This window comes from Ambystoma mexicanum, chromosome 11 (assembly GCF_040938575.1).
Source record: "Ambystoma mexicanum isolate Mex_15411 chromosome 11, UKY_AmexF1_1, whole genome shotgun sequence".
Taxonomy (NCBI): Eukaryota; Metazoa; Chordata; class Amphibia; order Caudata; family Ambystomatidae; genus Ambystoma; species Ambystoma mexicanum.
Genome location: NC_090934.1, coordinates 1,394,721,704 through 1,394,743,025, shown reverse-complemented (window position 1 = coordinate 1,394,743,025; position 21,322 = coordinate 1,394,721,704). Strand labels below are relative to the sequence as shown.

The window sequence follows — 21,322 nt, the reverse complement described above, 5'->3', positions numbered from 1 at the left end:
TTGTACTGAAGACAGAGTTGACCACTGGGAAGAACAACCAGTCGAAGAAACCAAGGCAGATGCCTGCTGCATCCTTCTGGTCCTTTGAAATGCCCGATGAAGCCCTGCTGCTGTGCTGAAACTCCTTTTTCTGGTCAACAAGAGAAGCTCCGGAAAGGACAACCTCTTCCCTTGAGTTAGTGGGATCAACTAACCCTGAGACGAACTCTGCTGGAAGACTTTCCTCAACTGGCTGTACTTCTTTGCTGCTGCTGGAGCCGAGTCCCAGGGGTCAAGAAATCTGTAGTGGAGATCAACGTCTATAAGCCGGCCAAAAGCTCCAGGAGTCTCCAGAAGACCCTCCTGAAGCAGGACAACCCAAGCTCCAGCCACCTCAACAGAGTGTAAGGCATAAAATAACTGGTATCGCATCGCAATTCACTAGACAAGAATGATGAATTGCTTTTCATTTTATAAATCATGTCTCAATAATTGCGATGTAATTTCAGAGAAGATGAGCATGTTTATTATTCTTTGTACCAAGCTCCAGGACAGAACAGGGCCTATACAGAGGAAAGTAGAGATCCATGCGGCAGGCTGACCCCAAACCTTACTTTTAATGAGCACTTTGGCTGATGGAAACTGCAGAAAAGGGTGACTGTGTGGGAGCGTGTCTGTTTTTCACTGTACATATTTGGAGGTAGTCAGGATGGTACTAAACAAGGTAGCCCTTTCTCTCTGATCTGTCATTGCTTCCACCTCTGTTCCCCAGCATTATTTTTCAATTTCATCATTTGCACACTTTTGCACCCTTTATTGATGGTCAACCCCCTTTTTTTCCCTCACTTTTCTCTCATGTATCAACAAGTCCTACAACTTTCTCTCTTACCCATATTTCCTCATCTCTTCTGAGATGCTCTTCTTTCATCTATTTCTTTCTCGCACATCTTGCTTCCTATATCAGTTGTCTAATTCTCCTCTCTTCGCTGTCCATCTTTGCTGACCTCTATAAACCACTCAGACTGCAATAGCCTTAGACAAGATAGGTTTTCATGCACGCATGCAAAAGGCTATTGTGTGCATGCATCTGAAAGGATGTGAAAGGCTGAGTGTGCACATGTGCATTTTCAGTGTGCATGCATGTGAAAGACTATAGTTTGTGTGCCTGAAAAGCTATGCTGCATATGAAAGGCTAGATGTGCAGGTGAAAGGCTGATGTCTGTGTGCATGTTAAAGTCTGCATTGCTCATGCAAAGCTGCAGTGCCATTGTATGTGTTGCTGTGTTGCTGTGGGTATTGTACATGTTACCAGATTTGGACACCATCTTAATTTAATGACTGCAACAAAAGCTACGATTATGGTTAACCCATTTATTACCAGGTTCTGTAGTCCGAACCAAGCATGCAAAGCGTATGCTAGTCTTTTTGACTTAGTGCACATGCCATGTGATGTGAACTTGATGTGCATGCTGGCATTGAACTTTGCTTTCCATTGAAAGTTGCCAGGTTTATAATTTGTGTGGCTGTGCAATACATGAAGCCTCCCCTCATTTGCATATGTATTGACATCAACGGAAGCGATACCACAGAAAACGAGCTCATATGTAGGCTTAGATACTCAATGTGATGATTGTAAGGTACCTTACAAAACGTTTTTAAAATTAAGCCAACAGACAAATAACTTGTCTTTGCAGATTAACAAGTGGCATTATCATTATTATATATGAAGCAGTACCTGGAATTAACTTTTTTGTGTAGCATACAGATGTCAACTGAATGGCTTTTGGGCACTTCCAATTCTGGCAGATAACACACAGTGAGATCAAATGATCTGCCAAAGATCACACACTTTAGTTAAGTGTGAAGCCAGGATTAGGTTGTAACATAAAGCCCTTAACCAAATATCTTTCCAGCTTTAGTTGGTAGAAATAGTACTTTGGTTTTAAAGAAAACTCTGTTTTGTAGACTAATGGGAAGCCCTGTTGAATTTGCAAGGGTAGTGGTGTCGGTCATATGTCCAACAAAAGTCATCCTCATTATAGTACCAGTGGCGAAACAAGCCTGTGAGGTCCCTAGGCCCTCTGCTGCCGTACAGGGGAAACATGTCTTGCATTGGCCCCCAATGAAAGTAAGGATATACAAATTTGCTAATCATATATGATGAATTGATAATCAAAATATTTTTATTTAGCAGTCGCAACTAATCAATTTTGCAAGACTAATTTATGTCTTGGAGTGCTGGACTCAAGGAGTGAAGGAAGTCCAACCAGTGTCCAGGATGCACAGTGGTACTGTTTACCGTAGGTTGAAACCGCAAAGTTCCACTGAATTGATAAGAGCCTGTTGCAGCCACCAACCTCTGAACTGCTGTGCAGGAGTCCTCCAGACGTCCTCCTTCTTGCCTCCATGACTGAGGCCCAAGCAAACATGATCTGCAACACTGCAACTAAGACAGAAGCCAGCTGGATCCCCCTTCTTCTAACCTAAGGTACTGTTCTGACTAAGGGGTACTTACCTCTCTGTCTGTAGCTTGCTTTTCTCAGTTGAGACTTGCAGTAGCTGCTATTCTGGAGTTGATTCTAGCTCTAACTTTCAGAAGTGTAACAGTTTGTGGCCCAACAGTGATTTTCTACAACCAACTCTCTAACTTTGTGCAAGACATTTTCCTATATAAGAGGTGCCTCCGCTCCATAGACTTTGCTCCAATTGACTTTGGCTGTCCTGGCTCCCTGCAGACTCTTCTAGTCCATTGACTTTGATTCTTACTGTCCCTCATAGGTGATAAATTGGTTTTTAACTAAAATTGCTGGGAAAGGTTTTTATCTGGACTTCATTGGGAGATTTAAAAGTGCTCACATGCTCTGAGAAACTGTTTTACCTTTTTCCTTCTTTTAACCTTTCCTTTCTACCAATCTCAGAATTTACAAAGTGCAAAAGTGATATATAAATGCCATTACTGTCCTAGTTAGTGAAGTCACCCCAGGGTGTAGGAAGCTAGTATGACGCATCTCTAAAGAGTATATACTTGCTTTGCCTTGATTCTGAGAAAATAATCTGAAGTGTATTTTTATTGTAGCACATTGCCCTTTTTAAAGGATGCTTATTTAAAACGGCCCGTTAAATAAATAAATAGTTATTTTACTAGAAGGCCTTGAGTGTAAGTTTTATTTGGATACTCATATTGGTGAATTTCAATGCTACAGCTCTACAGCTCACATTTATCCCTGTTGAGATACGTCTGGCTGCTCAGTCACTCTACCAACTTGTGTAGTACAGACCTCTACCAATAGGTGCGTTACCTAATACCAAGAGGACAAGGGTTGTGTAGTCTCCCACAGGGGTACTACATCAGTTCTTGCCTAACACTAACTCCAGCATTTGATTAAATATATTGTCACCAAAAACACAGAAATTTGCATTTTCCTGGATGACAAAATATTTTGACAGAATATTTAAGCAAACTCTGAACACTCAGTAGATGGAGTCGTACTGCGAGTGAACGCTCCATGACCAAATAGGTTGCTGTGTCCCGCAAACATGACATGAAAAGGTTGCTGCCTTACAAAGCTCCTCTAATGGTAAAATAGCTGTGAATGCCGACGTTGTACCTGTGCTATGTGTGAAATGGACCCCTTAGTGTGAATGGAAGTGATGGAAGTAATTAATGTGCCAGTGTGTAACAGAGTTGAACACACTTAATCCATCTAGCGATGGTGACTTTTGTCACTGGTTCACCATCTCTCCCCACTGCAAAAGGAACTAAAAATGTGCTTGTCTTGCACATTTCTTTCATCCCGTTAAGGTACAACACTATCGCTCTGTAGACATCAGGAGTGTGCAATGCTTTTCCCCACTGGGTTTGGAAAAAAGATGACAGCAATTCAATGCATTGACATGGAATTTTGGTTGAAAAACATTGATGCGTCCTTACGGCCACCTTATCTTTGTGAATAGTGACAAAATGTTCCAAGACAGGGAGGGCTGCAGCACACACATCCTCCTAATGGATGTGACTGCTTCTAAGAATGCTACGTGAGCCTGTGAGTTGGCAGCAGGAGTTTAGATGGAGAAGACTTGTGAAGAAGCTTGCTGTGTTTGTGTTTACTGAACCTTTTACAGCTGCTGCTGTACTGGAAGCTGCTCCTTTAAGAACTGGAAAGCAGCTTCATAAGGTGCAGCCGAGCATGTAGCGCAGCGCTTGAATTGGCAGCAGGAGTTTAGTCAGAGTTCAGGCAAGCTTCCGGCGAGGTGGCCTACCGCCTTTGTCTGTGAGACTGGCTCTCGTGGAACCAGGCGGCACTCGTACATGCTGGCAGTTATAACTACTGGACGTAACAACAGTAAGATCCACGACTCCATCTGAGGTGAGTGCTACTCTCTCCATTTCTGCCCTCATGACTATTAACAGTCGGTCCACCCTCCGTACCCATTCCAGTTAGTTTGTGCTCCTTTAACTATTTATTTAATTTGTAATTTATAATGCGCACTAAGCCCTCGGGCATCAAGGCGCGGTTGCAATCATTAACATAGCTTAGCGCAGGTATGGTTGGAATGACAGTGCAACTTAATATATACAGAGTACCGACATTCATGTAAGTACAAGTGCAAGTATTTCGAGAAAAGGTACGTCGGTCACTTCTGAAATTCTTGGGCGAAGGGCAGTGTTTTGAGTTGTTTGTGGAAAACCCAGTAGGATGGCTCTAGTCTAAAGGAAGGTGCTAAGGTGTTCCAATTTTTGGCCATCATTACCGGAAAGCTGGTGCCCCCTGCTCTTGTGAGACTGAACTTGGGGTGTTGATGCAGTTTGTGTGTTACGATCGGGTAAGTCTCAAGTCTGAAGTTTTGGAGAATTTGGACGCAAGGTATCTTGGTGCAGTGTTTGATATGCATTTGTGTGTCAAGGCCAGTATGTTGAATTGGATGCGCTCTCGGATTGGCAGCCAATGTGCGTTTCTCCTGGCTAGTGAGATATGATCTTTCTTTGCGAAGTTCAGGGCTGCCCTTAGAGCACTGTTTTGTATAATATGGAGCTTGTTGAGACTGCCAGCTGATGTCCCAGTGAATAGGGCATTACAGTAGTCCAATCTGGAGCCAATGAACGCTCTTGCAATAGTGAGGCAGCTCTCTGTGGAGAGGAATGGTCTACAGGCATAGATACGTTTTGTGGTGTAAGCTGCTGAGGAGGCAATGGCATTGACGGGCCTGGAAAGTGATAGGGTGGAGTCTAGATATACTATGAGAGTTTTGACACTGCTGGAGACCTGGATAGGGATGCCGTCAATGATAAATGATTTGTAAGCCAGGTCTAGTTTGTTCAGAAGGGATTGTGAGCCGACTAGGAGCAGCTCGGTTTTCTCATCGTTGAGGCAGAGCATATGTGTTGCCATCCATGCTTGGATTGTTTGGTATACTAGTCTCAGTAATTCGGAGTCTGTGTGGTAGTCGCCGGTGATGTGTAGGAGAAGCTGTGTATCGTCAGCGTAGTTTGAGTAGGACATGCTTTGTGCGTCAAGCAAGTCGAAGAGCGCTATTGCGAAAATATTGTACAGTGTGGGTGATACACATTATCCTTGAGGGACACCGCAAGTGACCGGATTGGGTGGAGCTGAGGCGGCTATGGCAATGCCTCTCATTGTCCTGTTTGATAAGAAGGAGGATATCCAGGTACCTGAGGGGAGAAATCGGCTGAGTAAAGGAGGTGTTGGCAGAGAGTTTGGTAATCCACCAAATCGAAGGCAGCAGAAAGATCTAACAGAAGGAGAGGGCAAGTTTACCAGCATCTTTCGATTTGTGAACCTTATTTTTTTTGCTCAAGTAAAGCTGTTTCAGTTCCATGGCCGGGCATGCCGCCTGATTGGCGTAAGCCTAGGAGGCTGTGGGATTCCAGGTGTTGTTGGATCTGTCCAGTATTTTTAGAAGGAATGGGACAGTTGTGATGTGGAGGTCAGTTAGTGGGGTTGTCAGGATCTAGAGAGGGCTTTTTCAGGAGCTGTAGTACCAGTGGCGGCTGGTGAAATTTTGCAAAGGAGGGGCGTAATTATTTCCCGCAAATTGCTAAATGCGACTGATTTAATTTTGCGTACATTTTTTGCTGAAAAAATTGACAAAACGCCACACAATTTTCAAACAGGCCTATTTACCAACACCTGAAAAATACAATAGATGCCAGCTAACAAACAGTACTTGGGAGCATTTTACAAGACATTTTTATGATATCTCTGCCCACACTATTAGTTAACACTGCCATTAAAAAACACATGTTTCCGATGCTCGTACCCACAATATCATCACTGCCATAGTAAATCACTTTCCTAATGGTGATGCCACAACACGTCATCATTGTCACTTTAAACACCAAGACCAATGCCATTACAAATATTAAATCCAGCATCTTTGCAAGAAGGCACTGCATCAAAATGGTACTTTGTGTGCAATGGAGAACATGCAGACCTTTAGTGATGTTGCTGAGAAAATAAATGTGCATATCAGCAGTGAAAAATCAACAGGTATTCATAATAGAGTTGGTGAGTGTGAGGTGTTACCCATTTGGCAGACCACAAAGTTCCACTTACAAACACGCTAAATGTATGTATGTTTTAAATGTGTTCTTCCCACAAGTGATAGTATATCAGAATGGCCACTTGCCAATGTGCTTGGATACAAGCTGCTTTGATATCATTGCTATACTTTAAAGTAGGCATGTAAGCCCACGTGGCCCTTTGCTATTCATGGTTTGACCCTAAATTCATAGGCAATTGTCAAGCTTGCTTTTAAATCAGCTGTGTTTGTATAGATTTCTAGAAAAGGTCAGAAAATACCGAAATGACTCCGAATGACTGCTGGTTATTATGTTTGCATTCATGCTGCTTAATTATTTCGGTAGTCTAAAGACCAGAGACTCTTAGCTACCCTTCATATTGAATGTGTGCACGTGCGTCCGTTTGTGGATGATTTAGAGATTAGCCACTCTCTCTGAGGTGCACCTTCCCACGTGTCCACACGTGTACAGTCAGAAGCTGTTTGTCAGAGGCCCCAAGCACTGGGTAAAACAATGACCACATACCGATTATATTTTTGTGGTTAAAAATGTTAAAATCGCGTAACTAAGCACCTCTTAAGTGTCGCTGCCAGCACGTGCCAGGTGAATCTGCTCACATAAACGACATGTGTTGGAACACATCATGGAGTCCCTTGAAGCACGTTGCACGCTGTGCAGCCCACACATGAGATGCATGACGTTTTACAGAAAAGAACGCTCCACTTTTACTGGATGGTTCCTTTCTGACAGCTCCCCGTGTGCAATCCAGGTCCTGTTGCATGAGGCTTATAGGAATATGTGTACTGGCCCGTACCTGAGGATGATGGTTTGGGCACTGCCATCAACATGGAGTGAATTCACGGTTCGCAAATAATTGAAACCATGTCGGCATATATTTAATTTGAAAGATATTATACGAGTATGGAGGTAGCTACCCCCATACCAGGTACCAGGTCCGGGTTCAAGGAATAGGGAATTACCGGGCCATTCCGATCTTGGAGGGCCCGGTAATTCCTTTTCCCGGGACCCGAACCCGGTACATCCCCATTCCCATTTAAGCCCCCGTAGGGCTCAATGGGAATGGGGAGGATGCTAACAACGGGCCTGTTAATGACGAGCCGTTGTTAGCATCCTGGTCTGCTAGCGGGTCCCGCACAGGACGCCTGGTTTGGCCAGGCGTCCTGCGTGGGACCCGCAACAGACCTCGTAATGAGGCGGCCCGGAATGAACGGTGCCGGTTCCTTACCTGCACCGTTCATTCCGTGGCCACTTTCCTCGTAATGAGACCCAATGTGCTGTCCACACTGTGCAATGCCTGTGACGTCGAACACGTAGCTCTCGGTTTCTAAAGCCAGCAGAATGTGAACATGGCTATTTATTCCCAAACTCTGAAATGTGTAAAACAAGCGGAAATTAACCCGTTTTGGGCAGTGTCTCATGCAACAACAAATAAATATGTCGATTTGCTCCAGAACCACGCGTTGTAATAATCCTACCACTACACAGCTGAAATCAATGCAATTGGTTTTCTTGAATTCATCTTTTTTTTTAAAGGATTGCGCGTTTTAATGTATTTTTGAAAAATAATAAATACTGTGCTCTCCTTATGCCTGCATTTTTATCCTCAAACTTTGGATTCTTGTTGCAAGTATAAGGTAATGGTTATCGTTATACGGGGAGTACTTGTCCAAAAACTGCACAACAACGTGTATCTTGTTTCTTTCGAAATCTGAACTTGTTGAACCCTCCAACTTTATTTTAGTTTAGAAGGCTGCATTTTGTCGGATAATCCTTAAAGAAATAGGCCGAATTCAAATGTGTTCGTTTAAACGTATCAATTATATTATCACCAATGTTTCTCCCCGAGACCCTTATGGCAGTAAAAACATACGGGTACTGATGAGGGCGGAGTGAACAAAAGTAACTTGGATGGTACACAGGAGAGGAGTCGTGTGACTGTGCCAATTATTACAGTGATTCATGAATATTCGGGGCCCTGTCTCTGACAGTAGCTTACTCAAGGCATTAGTGCCTTGCATGCCCTCTCCATGTACTGTGCCTGGCAGTGGGTTTTCCAATCTCTGTCTGTGCCAACTGACAAATTGAATTAAGGTGTACCATTGACCCTGCAAGCAGCCCCACTCCAAAACACACACATTCAACTTCTATTGGATCAGTGAGGCAGCCAAAGGATATTGAATGTGGTATGACTGGCAGCAGATCCTGGCCTTGGATTGGCCCAGGTCTGTTGTCAGTCATACAGCGTGACATGCATTGTTACAACTTGTGCTGTTTGCGCAAAAGTTAGAGGTAGCAGGGCCCGACCACCAACGGCCCGCTATCCTCTTAATGGAAAGCCCTCCTACGCCATCTGCGTGGAGCCTTTTCAGCTTTATCCAGATCATGAAGAAAGGCTTCCCAACCTGTTGTTGAACGCGCCCCACACAGGCTGCAGGAGCAGAAACCTGCACCTGAATGTACCACCTAATGCCAACAGCCTGCATTCGCATCACGAAATATACATGCAAGCACAACATAGGCATTTGGTTTACCATTATTGGTCTGCCACTTCCTCTGTGCCTCGCTAGGTAAAAGATGTATTTTATAATTAATTTACATCTTTGACCTAGTGTCCCAAAACAACGAGGGCATTGCCCCTCCGCCCACTCAAAGGAGCCGCTACTCGGTAGGACCCAAGCGTCTTTTAGGTTGGCTGGTACAATGCCCGAGGAGAAGGAGGCATTGGTAATGGAAGATATGAATGGCGGTAGAGCTTCACCACATCCTTTGATAACTGGTGCGGGACAGATGTCGCCTTGACATCTTGAAGGCTTGCAGTCCTTTAGGATTGTGATGACATCCTTTTCAGTGACAGGCTTGAACTCAAATAGGGGGACGTCGAGTATCTTGTCTTGGGACTTCTGGCTTTGAGAGTCATTGGGAGTGGGTAATTTGTTTGAACTGATCTTGTGAATGAGTGAGTAGTGGAGGGGACGCCTGCAGTTGCAGCGACTGGTGGGGAACCGGGACAGGAGAGTTTGAAGTGCGGGAATAGAGTTTCTATTAACTCCAGCTATGCTGCTCAAACGGAACTTCATGAGAAGGGGGATTTGGGTCAAAATGAGGAGGTGGAGGAAGAGGGCGCTTTACTTCGGCACATTTTCGATATCATGGGGAGACATGATTTTGAGCCAATACAAATTTCTGCACAAACACCAGTGCAGACTTCTATGGAGACTGTGTCAGTTCAGGGTGAACTGGAGGGGCAACACTCAGTGTTGGCAGCCCGACCCTCTCGACCTATTGCAGAAATAAAAATAAGGATGGAGTTGCGAGGAAGGTTGAATGACTCAGTGGGTGTAAACAGATCAACCCAAAACCCCTCTGCTAATGCTCAAACATGAAAAACTTATTGAGGGCCACTTGTTTGATCAGAATCGCCATTTAGAACATTGATCTTAGCAAAGCAGATGGGATGCAGAGAGCTACAACACAGACCCCCGAATCCTGGGAAATAACTCCGGAGGCTGGACTTGAAACCAAAGTAAACTTCCAGGATTCCCATACTTCTTCCCTCGTCAGCCAAATTCTCGCCAAATTATTCAGTTTTTTCTCCCAATATGAACTTATATGGTACCCATCTCTTTGTTGTGCCCGCCTTTCAACTCCAAAATAATATAATGACGGCTCTAATAATTTCTCGGGCACCTTTTATAAAGCTTTATGAAACACTGAATGATACACTTAAAGACCAGGTGGCTTTATCAGCTATGGTCCACTCGAAAATAATTTTTGGAGTCCTTTACTGCAGTTGTCCAAACTAGATTGTACAGAGAAGCTGAACTCTCTGCGCAATGGCAGGGGAGATTATGTGACCTTGCTAGAGGAGAAGTGTCAGATAAAAACATTATGATGGATGCCCTCGTGGAAGCCTTTAAATGGATGAGGACTGTACATGAAAATGGTAATCTTGGTGTTAAAGCCTTGACTGGAAACGCTGGTACTCTGCTTAAACCTCGAGTTCCACTGGACCAAGGCACAAAGGCTACTATCCCTAAAACATCGTGGGATAATAGTGCCCAGATACGATCAGAATCAAATATCATTTTATCTCCGTTGAATGAGGATATACATAGTGGAGCAATGAATGGTAGCAATGATGCAATGCAATTGACAGCTCAGATAATTCAAGGAGCAGGGCAGGGACTAACATCATCAGGAGGACTGCTGAATGACATCAACAGCCTCACTGGACCTCCTGAAACAACCAAATCACCAACGCCCCCATCAAGGCTTTTCCTATATTTGAGTAACAGAAGAAACACAAACAAACCAACTCCTTGGCTAAAGAAGCACAAAGAAAGTCTAAAAAAAATGCAATCAGGGAATAGACTTAAGTCCAATGGTTCAAGAAAATTCCTTTGTAATTTGAAGACGTCTCCAGCTTTGGTTTTAGATCTGCCGTCTCAATCAAGAGGTGAACGGATGGGAACTACTAATCGTAGAAAAAACAGAGAGTACCAGGTGTTTTCAGTGACATGTAATTTACCAGGGAAGGATAAAGACAATTGAGAAGATGTCAAGAAGACGATTCTGGATTAAGTGCCATATTGAATCTATCAATCTGTTCTGATGAGGTAGACAATGCCTATGTAGAAGCTGACGAATCCTCTACCAATTTGCGGATTTAAACCCGCATTTGCCCGCTGGCATCGTTTGATAACAATTGAGGGCCTGTGGCCTGCGTATTCACTCACTCTGATGCTCGTCTCGAACCGGGGATGAGGGTTAGGGATAGGAAATAGGCCCGGACACCTAAAAAAAAGAAGAAAAAATAAAGTGGCCCACCCCTCACATTAAAAAATTGCCCCTCATACCATAATCCGTGAATCGTGTTAATTCACAACTTTATAGAAAATGCTACAGGTGCTATCCCTGCGGCTGCAGAGTGAAGAGCCGGTAGTGCACAACTTAACATTCCAGAAATCTACACAACATGTAAACTATAACTATTCCACAATTAAATGAGTCTTGATATTGCAGCATTCCTGCATGGCAGTGAGAAAACCAACAGTGCAATCAGAATGCATAGATCTGACCACGCCACACAGCTGCATTCAGGCTCCCAGTGTGCTTTACACTCTCACCTGATTACTCCTGCTTTTAAGTGCTGTAATAGCATGTGTCATTATTCTAATGAATAGTGGCCAATGTATGAGCCACCTCAGAAAGATGAAAGGCTGAATGGGCTCATGCGGGATTCAAACTTGTGAAGTGCAGACTGGCTCCACTGTGAGCAACAACAGCAGTACTTAATTTGTCAGCGACCCACCCAGATACTCCCGGCATAAGCCATGGCCCTGGCATTTGATAATGATTTGCTATTTATCTAGCGCTTTTGCCAAAGCATTGTACATAGAACATACTTGCATACAATTATTCCTAACTCAAGTTGGTACTCATATATGAACCTCAGATTAATGAAAGGAGGAGTGAGTGTCTGTGTTGACGTCGTTACCCGCTCAACTGGTGCAGAAGAAATCCATGTGGGTTGAGGCAGAGAAAAGCAGTGTTCCACCATAAAGGACAATGGGCATTACTTAATGCGTGAATATTAAGCACACAGGCCTGTCTCTGTGACTGCATAACGTTATTGATGTGTAACCATTGTGCAGCTGAGTGTTCAGCACTTATAGACCCTTTCCAAAGAAAACGAAAAGAAACACACCCTTGTCATTAGCCCCTTTCTGAAGGAAATCGCACACGCCTCAATAGCATACATGCCAACATGGCCTATAATCTATTCCATTTGGGAGATGACAGCCCAAACCTGTGCTTTCTTTGCATTCTGGGATTTGTAGGACTGGATTTATAATGGGGAAATTCAGTGCTATAAACTCCAGAATGCAAAGTAAAAGACAGGAATGATATAGCATCACCCGAATGGAATGGGTCAACCTGTTGTGTTTTCAATTCATATCTATGATTTTAAAGTTGCTAAAAATAGATTTTTATTCTGTGTGGGCATCACATTACCAAATTCTCAAACACAGCCACGTTTATGCTCAACTTCACATTTGGAATACAATTCCAGTGCAACCCACAAACCATTAATGAATTTGACATGTATGCCAACATGCCTCCTCATTCCATTCAGGGGATTGTAGTCCAGGCCTGGTTTTATTAACACCTGCATCTCTCCATTATAAATCTAGGACAGCAAGACCCAGAATGCAAATATAAAACTAGGACTGCACTAGCATCTCGCCAATAAGGCATGCTGGCTTGTCTGCTTGTCCCATTTGCACAAGAACAAGCAGATCTGTTTGAACTACTAGCAACATGAGGTTATGTTCATTGTTTTTCAAACAGTGTTTCGATACGGCCTTATCCTGAGTTTTTAGGCTAAAGCATGCGCATGTGGTTGAAGCGTGTTCGCTGAAGCTCATTTTCTGTGTCCTGCATGATGTTCGAAGAAGGGCTTGATCTAAACATTACATTTATGCTACATTCTTGACGCTGCATTTAATGCATCCGTGTGCTAACACAGATGCACGCAGAGTCACACTCACTATTAAGATCGCACTAGGATTTGTTTGAATAATTGCACGAGTGTCTTTTAGATTGGAAGTTTGCTTTTAATAAGAAGCTAATTCTACTAATCGGTGCACAAAAAAGTGAAGCAATTAAGCTGAGCTGTAACCTCTGTCCATTGTTGTGTTTGCAAAGCGACTAGAAGGAGTACGTTTGATTGTGAGACCCAGAAACCTCTGCAATATTAAAAGTGCACTTTGCTTTGTAGTCTCATATTGCAGAGTTGGGTTGATGTAGTAATCAAGGAAGGAGTATGAAGGTTCAACTCTAGGACTCTTCATATAAGATTTAGATTTGTAAATGGTTGGGTTCTCCCAGTTAAAAGCTTTGTTTGGGCAGAGAGCAGAACCTGGTTAACAGGCACAGGACATGTATGTGTTTTCTCAGTGGGAAACCTTGCCTGTGTGAGTAGATGGCTGGGACGTTTTAAGGCATGACAGTGAAAATGATGGCCATTTTCTCCATTCTCAGAAAATTATGTCGGCATGTATTTGTTGTGTCAGACTAAAGAAAGACAACCAACTTAAGCTTCCTTCTAGTTGAACAGATTTCCCATATGTGTGTGCACACACAGATGCACATGCAGACAAGCACACAGTTACATGCAAAGTGATGTGCACACTCACACAAACACATGCGCAGATACACACCACAGGCAGCAGATATTGAAGGGAGGAAACCACAGAGCAACACATAACATGCCTCCAAACAGCAACTTCTAGACCAAAAGGATGGGTGTCCCCTTCATCGTGGACATGGGGGAAGAAACTTAAGCAAAGGAAATGGGGAATGCCTCACTGAACAAGAAAAATATATATATATTAGATTAGGACTCACATTAGCAGAAAGGATAGTCCTCGGTCAGGGATGGTAATTATCAATTTATTTAACACTTTATTAAACATTTATTCTAAAAAACAAATCAATAGTCATATTATCATTTACACAAACACATAATATTGTTTTAAAAACATCTAATATGTCACATATTCAATAAACACATTTTATCTGAAAATGTGCACAGGGATGTGCAAAACAAGTGCCACAGTCTAGAGAACTATGGGAATATAATTAAAGACAACCGATTCCCATACCTAGATAAGTGGTGTATGGACTTGGTAATGTGTTCTACAGAAATAGTACAAAGGCAACTATGTTTAAATGTAGAACACACGTGTTCACCTACTGAGACGTTACTTGTGAATGTATGGCTTTTTAACCAAAATGGTTTCCATGCCCAGGGTGTGGCAACAGTTAGCTACATCACTTCTTTTACGTACGTGTAGCCTGAACTTTTGGCTACACATATGATTATTTCGATTGTCATCCTCGTCACTCACGCAAAATGATAGGGGCTTTTTGAGAATTATGTTGCTATCAATATGGCCGCAACAGCAGCCTTAATAGTTGTTTTTTTCTCTTTCTCTTTTTATCCCAGGTACATTGCTAACATACCGGCATGTATGTACTACTATTGAACTCGCTTGGGGTGAAGTATCCAAGCTTGATGGGAAAGGCTCGTTAGATCGACCCTTGTGAAAAGACAGAGAATAGCCAATGTTTCACTATTCATTTGTTGATTTGCTGTGTTAAAGTGACATAGGCGGGAGCTTGCAATTCCACGCATTAGAACCAGTGGTTGGTTAACCCCAGTCCTTTTTTTCTTCTGGTCTCTGCAGATAAAAAGTGATTTAATTATCTGACGCATTCATCGGTTGAATGAAGAAGCGATTCCCTCCACCCGAACACAGAAGAAACAAGGATGAATTGTTCGTCTTCAAATAAATGGAACTCAAAGGGTTTTTCAGAATTGGATTAGTGCTCGGTCAGGTTTTAATGTGGTTTTAATTGAAATGTGTGTATCTTCTTATAGAATACGTTGTGGGTATTCTTTGTGTGGATGGTGTATAAAGAAATGTAAAGAAACATGAACAAATCTATGGACAACACCACATCATGTTTTAAATTGTTAATGATTGCCATATGTTGTCTTTTATTGATGTATTACCTTGATAAATGTACCATTGTCCTGAGGAAGATGAACATCCGTTGGTGTTTCAACAACTAGATGAACCAATTGTCGAAACCAAATATGAAGGAATATTCTTTTATTAAGTGTTTGAGATTTGTTTTCCCGTTCTAGAATACCTTTAGTTGACATCTCGCACTTTAGTGATCAGATACTTAGCACTTTAGTGGCACGGGTAGTAAGCACTTTAGTGACATGACATTCAGCACTTTAGTGATATGACAGCTAATACTTTAATGTTATGACACTTAACACTTTAGTGACACGGACAGCTGGCACTTTAGTGATATGATATTTAGCACCCTAGTGCAAATATAGAAGACAAGACAATGTTCCATTTTGAAGGTACGGGAATCGGTTGCCTTTAATTATATTCCCATAGTACTCTAGACTGTGGCACTTGTTTTGCACATACCTTCGCAAAATTTTTTGATAAAATGTGTTTATTGAATATGTGACCTATTAGATGTTTTTTAAACAATATTATGTGCTTGTGTAAATCATATGACTATTAATCTTTTTAGAATAAAGTTTAATAAAGTATTAAATTAATTGATCATTATGACCCCCGCCCGACAACTATCCTTTCTGCTAATGTAAGTCCTTAATCTATAATATAAGTTTTTCTTGTTCCCTGAGACATTCCCCATTGCCCAAACAGCAATTTGCCCTTCTGAAACCATACATTTATAGAAATAAAAACACTAAGCATTCGTGTGTTAGGAACATGACATGAACTTACATTTTGTGCTGTTGAAACCACTTTGCAGAAAGGCAAACTCCCAACATTTAGCATTTACGCTGTTTACAAATGCAGTTTTCCCCATAAAATCCAACTGGCCTAGCAGAGCGCCCACAGCAAATAATACCTTGCCAGCGCTGAGCCACTCTGAAGGTAGTAGAATGTATGGACATGCTGCGATAAAGAGTTCTTCTCCACAGACTTGTACTCCAGCAAATGGGCCAGATTTCTAGGATGTTCCTGGGTGGGCTGCTGCTGCCAGCTGAGCTTGACTACGGATGGCACCATGGCGACTGGTGGCAGGAAGCACAAAGAGCACAGGGGAGAGGGCCTGCTTTTTTCGTCCTAACTTAAAGTGTTCACTGTAACAAGTTAGGCCACATAGAAACATAGTCAGAGTTCAGAGAGCGCTGCCGAACACTGCAGCAGCCAGAAGAAAGGAAGTTTTACTTTTCTTTTAAACACACACACGTAAAGGTTTGTGTTGAATACAGTTTAATTTCAGCCCAATGATATGGCTTTTTAAAATCGCCTACACCAACAAGAATTCTGTTCGGCCCCTGGCCGAAAGGCCGATGTGCCAGTCCACCCTTGGCAGAAGGGTGCAGTCTTGAAGTCCAATCTGCAAGGTTTGGACATTGTTGAGCCTGCTTTTACTAATGTTGGCAACACATTTAATGATGTCCCAAACAAACAACAAAATAATCAATCCTGTGGGATAACATTATCTCTAGAGCGGCTGTTATCCTTGGAGGATGACCTAATTGTGAACCACGGAAATGTCCTAAAGTTATGGCATCACATTCCAAAATTGCAATATATTGAATCTGAGGACATACAAGTGGTAGAATTTGTGAACGAAGATCTCCTGGATTGGGTAATCCTCCCTTTAAAATCAGGCTTCCCTTTCGGAGGCCTCTGTAGCATTTCTAGCGCTGGGATTTGAATTAAGGGAGCATATTGATAATTGGGTGCCACCACCAGTTCCTATCAAAAGATGCAGAAGTCGAAATGGCCCGACAGGGGGATAAAAGAAATGCAAGAACGCCTAAACCTATTGAAAGAAATCTTGGAAGCAACCAGTTAACTCCTCTTACGAGAACGTCCGGCCCTTTAAGAGTGCCGTTCAATTGTACAAAGGTGCAGGACAGCAAAGTTACTGAGATACGGGATACATCTACATCACTTACTGGCAAACAAGATTGGTCATGGCTTGCCGGTGTGTTAGCAACTGCTAAGAATAATTAACATAAGGTCGAAGAACAACAAAGAACCTTGCTAATTGGTTCCTGAAACACATACACCTGTCTAATGGAGAAGATCTAGGACTGGAGTCTTCTGATCCTGGGTTTACAAGAGATTTGGCTCCAGTCTAGACCAATTTGTGACGTATTTTCTGTCCATCTGAATCAAGCTAAAAAGGGAATTGTGGGAAGAGACTATTCAGGATTCATAATATTGGTGAAAATGGGGCTGGGAATATCTATGGTAGAAACCATAAATCAAACCTGTTTGTACAAATGTTGGTCCTGGAAAGGGATGTAGGAGGCTCCAGTGGAACTTCAGTAATACTTCATTTGTATTGGAATTCGGCAATATTTGAGGAGGAATCTTTTGTTGACTGTGTAATGACCTTAGTAGATGCATCTTATATTCGACTGAAAGAGCCACACATCATGATATGTGGCGATCTTAATATAAAATGTTTGTATGAGCAGGGAAAACCAGCCATCAAGAGATTGCTACAGAAGAGATGGCGTTATGCTGTGCGAAATGAAAGACCGGGTTCCATATGCTGAATGGTCAGACCAGAGGTGATATTCCAGGAATAGCAGCCTGGTCAAGGGGAGATCAGACCGCCTTCCTGGATTATTATTTTGTATCAGGTAATTTGGTTGACTTGGTTGAATCCCTTTTGGTGATACCAATGGAAAACAGTGATTTTAACCTTTTGGAAATAACGTGGAAGGAGCGTACTGGAGCCCCCAATTTGAGAGCTGCAAATGATATAAGGTAGGAATAGACTAAGAATCGAGTCTTGGGACATGCCCCATATTATACCCAAGTATAGGGGTAACCTGGAGGATGTGATTCTGGGCTTAGATTATCCCTGGGTATTGCTTGTGTTTGAAGAAGGATGGACACAAGGGAGGCCTGAGTTTAAGCCAATTCATATCTATAATAAAAACCTAGTAGAGGAAGGAAAAATCTTTTGTGCAGACATTAGAAAACATATTTGCATATTTTGGGTAAGATCTTTGCTTCAGTGGTTTTTGCACCAACTGACGAGCTGTGCAACTGAAGCAGGCCGACCAGATTCCAGTCAGTCAGGTTTTGTTAAAGGTGTGGGCACTGTGAGAAACCTGAAGGTGTCTCCCTGACTAGTCCCCGGGGATCTGACATCCAGATAACAAGGACACGGCCATGGCTATTGGATCCAGTTCCTGGGGGGTGGACCAGTGCAAGAGGATCACCTGGATGGAGGCTCCTCGGAGAGTGGAAGTGGGACACGAACGGGTGAGATGTGGTATCCCCTTTCTTATAACACCTTTTCCCCATCCTAACACGTAGGGCTCAGAAACTCTACCCTCCCCCCTTTTCCGACACAAACACTTTCTTACACCATGAAAGACAATGGACTAACACCAGAGCCATTTACCTAACATGTCTCAACACAAGGGTCAGGCCGAGTCAGGCAATTATTAATAACCACACACAACTGACCTCCCTTTCCCTTACGCACAGGGAAAAAAGGTGGAGTACGAGAGCACACTACGAGCAAGGCAGACTGCACAACTAGACAAATATTCCAGGATGACAGTTCAAGAGGAGGAATAGAGCAGCGAGAACCGAAGGGACGACAAGGAGACAAGTGGCCTTGCCCTTTTTGAACCAGACCTGCAAAGCCTCCATGAAAGGAATCATAAGACTGATTAACAATAGCCATTGTGTGCTGTAGCAGATGTCAAAGGTACAGGAAGTCCTCCTATGCTGATAACCAGGACGGGGAGAGACGCTTGCTACCGTGGTTCCGTTCTTGACTCCAGAGACTGTAGACACCAAATCTATGGTGAAACACGCTGCTGAGATAGCAGCATACATTGAACTCATCGGCACGGACATCTGCGCCTTCACTGAAACATGGGCACACTGCGCTGCGGGTCCCTCTCTTAATCTGGCCATTCCAGAGAGTTATATTATGATGAGGTCAGACAGGGTAGAGGTGGGGATGTGGCTTTGATATATAAATCTTGCCGTACGGTTTGGGGAAATAGCTGGGAATATCATGGAAGGTATCAAATCCCTCCAGGTGAAAATTAGATTTAACGCAGAGGCCACACTCAACCTTCTTGTGATCTATAGGCCCCCTCTCTCACCCAAGACTTTACCACAGCATTATCCAATCACCTTGTTTCTTGTCTTAAACCACATTCCAGTTTTATTGTTATGGGTGATTTTAATTTTTTGTTAGGCCACAAAGATGACCTAAGGGGTATAGACCTGAAGACAGCCTTGACCAACTTGGATCCGGCCAAAATAAACCATTATCCTACACACAGTCTTGGGCATACCCTGGATTGGGTTGTGGCCACTAATGGGATTATAAATGACCTTTTGGTCTCTCCTTGCCGATGGTCTGACCATGTGTTTATACACTTTGCTATTCAGACAGTCTTTCCCTTGAAAAATAGAAGCAAATATCTGCCTATTGATAGGGGTAGAAATCTCAGGCTTCTCCCATCGGGAAAAAAATCAGCCCACTGCTGAGTACCAATATCAATTTTTCACCATCTTGCATGGCGGCAAATATGGCAAAAGCCCTTATTACCAATTTTGAAGATATCACCAATACTCTGGCCGCTGTGAAAATCAGGAAACCCAACCCAGTGTTAAAAAACAAACCTTGGTTCTCCCCCTCCCTTCAACAGCTCAAATGCACCATGCTCAACCTCTACTATACTTGGAAGGGTAACCCTACCCCTAGCCATCACACCGCATACAAATTGGCTTTCAGAGCATATAAAATCACCATTTTGGATGCCAAGAAAAGCTTCTTTAATGATAGGATTGTTAGCGCCAAGTCGCAGACCAAGGAACTTTTCAAAGTATGGAGTCAGAGCATCCAGTATGCAATGGCGATGAAACTTCAGGACATTAAGGCCATCATTTCCAGCAAAATAGCTGCTGCCTTAGCTGAGGCTAAAAAGATGAGCAACGAGGGTTTCAAAAGATGCCCGACCATCCCCAAATTGAATTTTTCCCCCAATCTCTTTGGAGGACTTGGCAGAGGTAGTAGCTCATTTCAAATCTACCAGCTGTAAGGCAGACCCATGTTCAGCTGTAATAATCAAAACCTGTCCACCAACCCTGCTTGTAGCAATCCAAAAATGTGTGAACTCCTCGCTCAGGGAAGGTTTGGTACCAGACGATCTCAAACAGTCGGGGGTAACTCACCTCTTGAAAAAAACTGACCTACCTGTGGGAGATCTGTTAAACTATAGGCCTATTACCAACAATGCATTTTTATTGAGGATCCTGGATGGGGTTGCATGCAAGCAAATGGCCTTCCACCTTAATAACTCTCCTATCCTAAACTACCGACAATCAGGGTTCATAGTACAGAAACGGCATTGTTGTAATTAATATCCAGGCTCTTTGCGCGCTTGGTCAAAGGTCTCTCCTCCATGCTCATGCTCCTCGATCTGTCCACTGCCTTCAACCTGGTAGACCATCATTTGATGGTCTCCAGGCTCTTAGAAGCGACACATTTTTCTCCGGCTGCATCCCGCTGGGTTGCATCGTTTCTCCACAACAAGGTGAGCAGAGTCTGCTCTAAGATAGCAGAGTCGGCAGTTATTCCTATTGAATTCAGCATCCCACAGGAGGCAAGTCTTTCCCCCTGCTTATATAACATCTTCACAGCCCCCTTCTTTGCCATGCTGGAGCAGGAAGGGATATGGTTCACTAATGTTGCCGATACTCAGTGCATTATTCCATTGACAGGCTCCCACACTCTAGACGAAGCTGCCCTGAACAAAGCCTACACCAGTATTGAAAACTGGATGATTCTGAATGGCTTGGCTCTTAACAGATCCAAGACACAGCTTTTGGTCGTGGGCTCACAGCGTGCAGTATCTAAGCTCAGCCCGGACTATGAGGGTTTCAAACTTGGTGAGGTGAAAATTCCCACACTTAAGAAAGTGAAATCCTTAGGGGTCACTCTCGACCAGCACCTCAGCATGAATGCCCACATAGGGAGCCTGGTCTCTTCAGCGGCATACTACCTGAAACTATTTGCCCACCTGCACCCCCTCATCACACAGGCTAATGCAGAGATCCTAGCAAGAGCCATTGTAGGCCCAAAACTGGATTATTACCTTTAAGTGCACACAGGGTATGATGCCATGCTATCTGAGGGTTTTGATTGTAAATAAGGCCA

At 43.2% G+C, this 21,322-nt stretch overlaps 1 protein-coding gene across 1 annotated transcript in view; it reads left to right on the top strand.

The window, feature by feature from the left end:
• LOC138504481 (gamma-crystallin C-like) overlaps window positions 1-14,727 on the top strand; it is a 99,489-nt gene extending 84,762 nt beyond the window's left edge. Inside the window, exon 6 of the mRNA XM_069625013.1 lies at window positions 14,550-14,727. Within this exon, the coding sequence (XP_069481114.1) occupies window positions 14,550-14,589 (40 nt within the window). The 3' untranslated portion in view covers window positions 14,590-14,727. The remainder of the gene's footprint in view (window positions 1-14,549) is intronic.
• The last annotated feature ends 6,595 nt before the right edge of the window (window positions 14,728-21,322 follow it).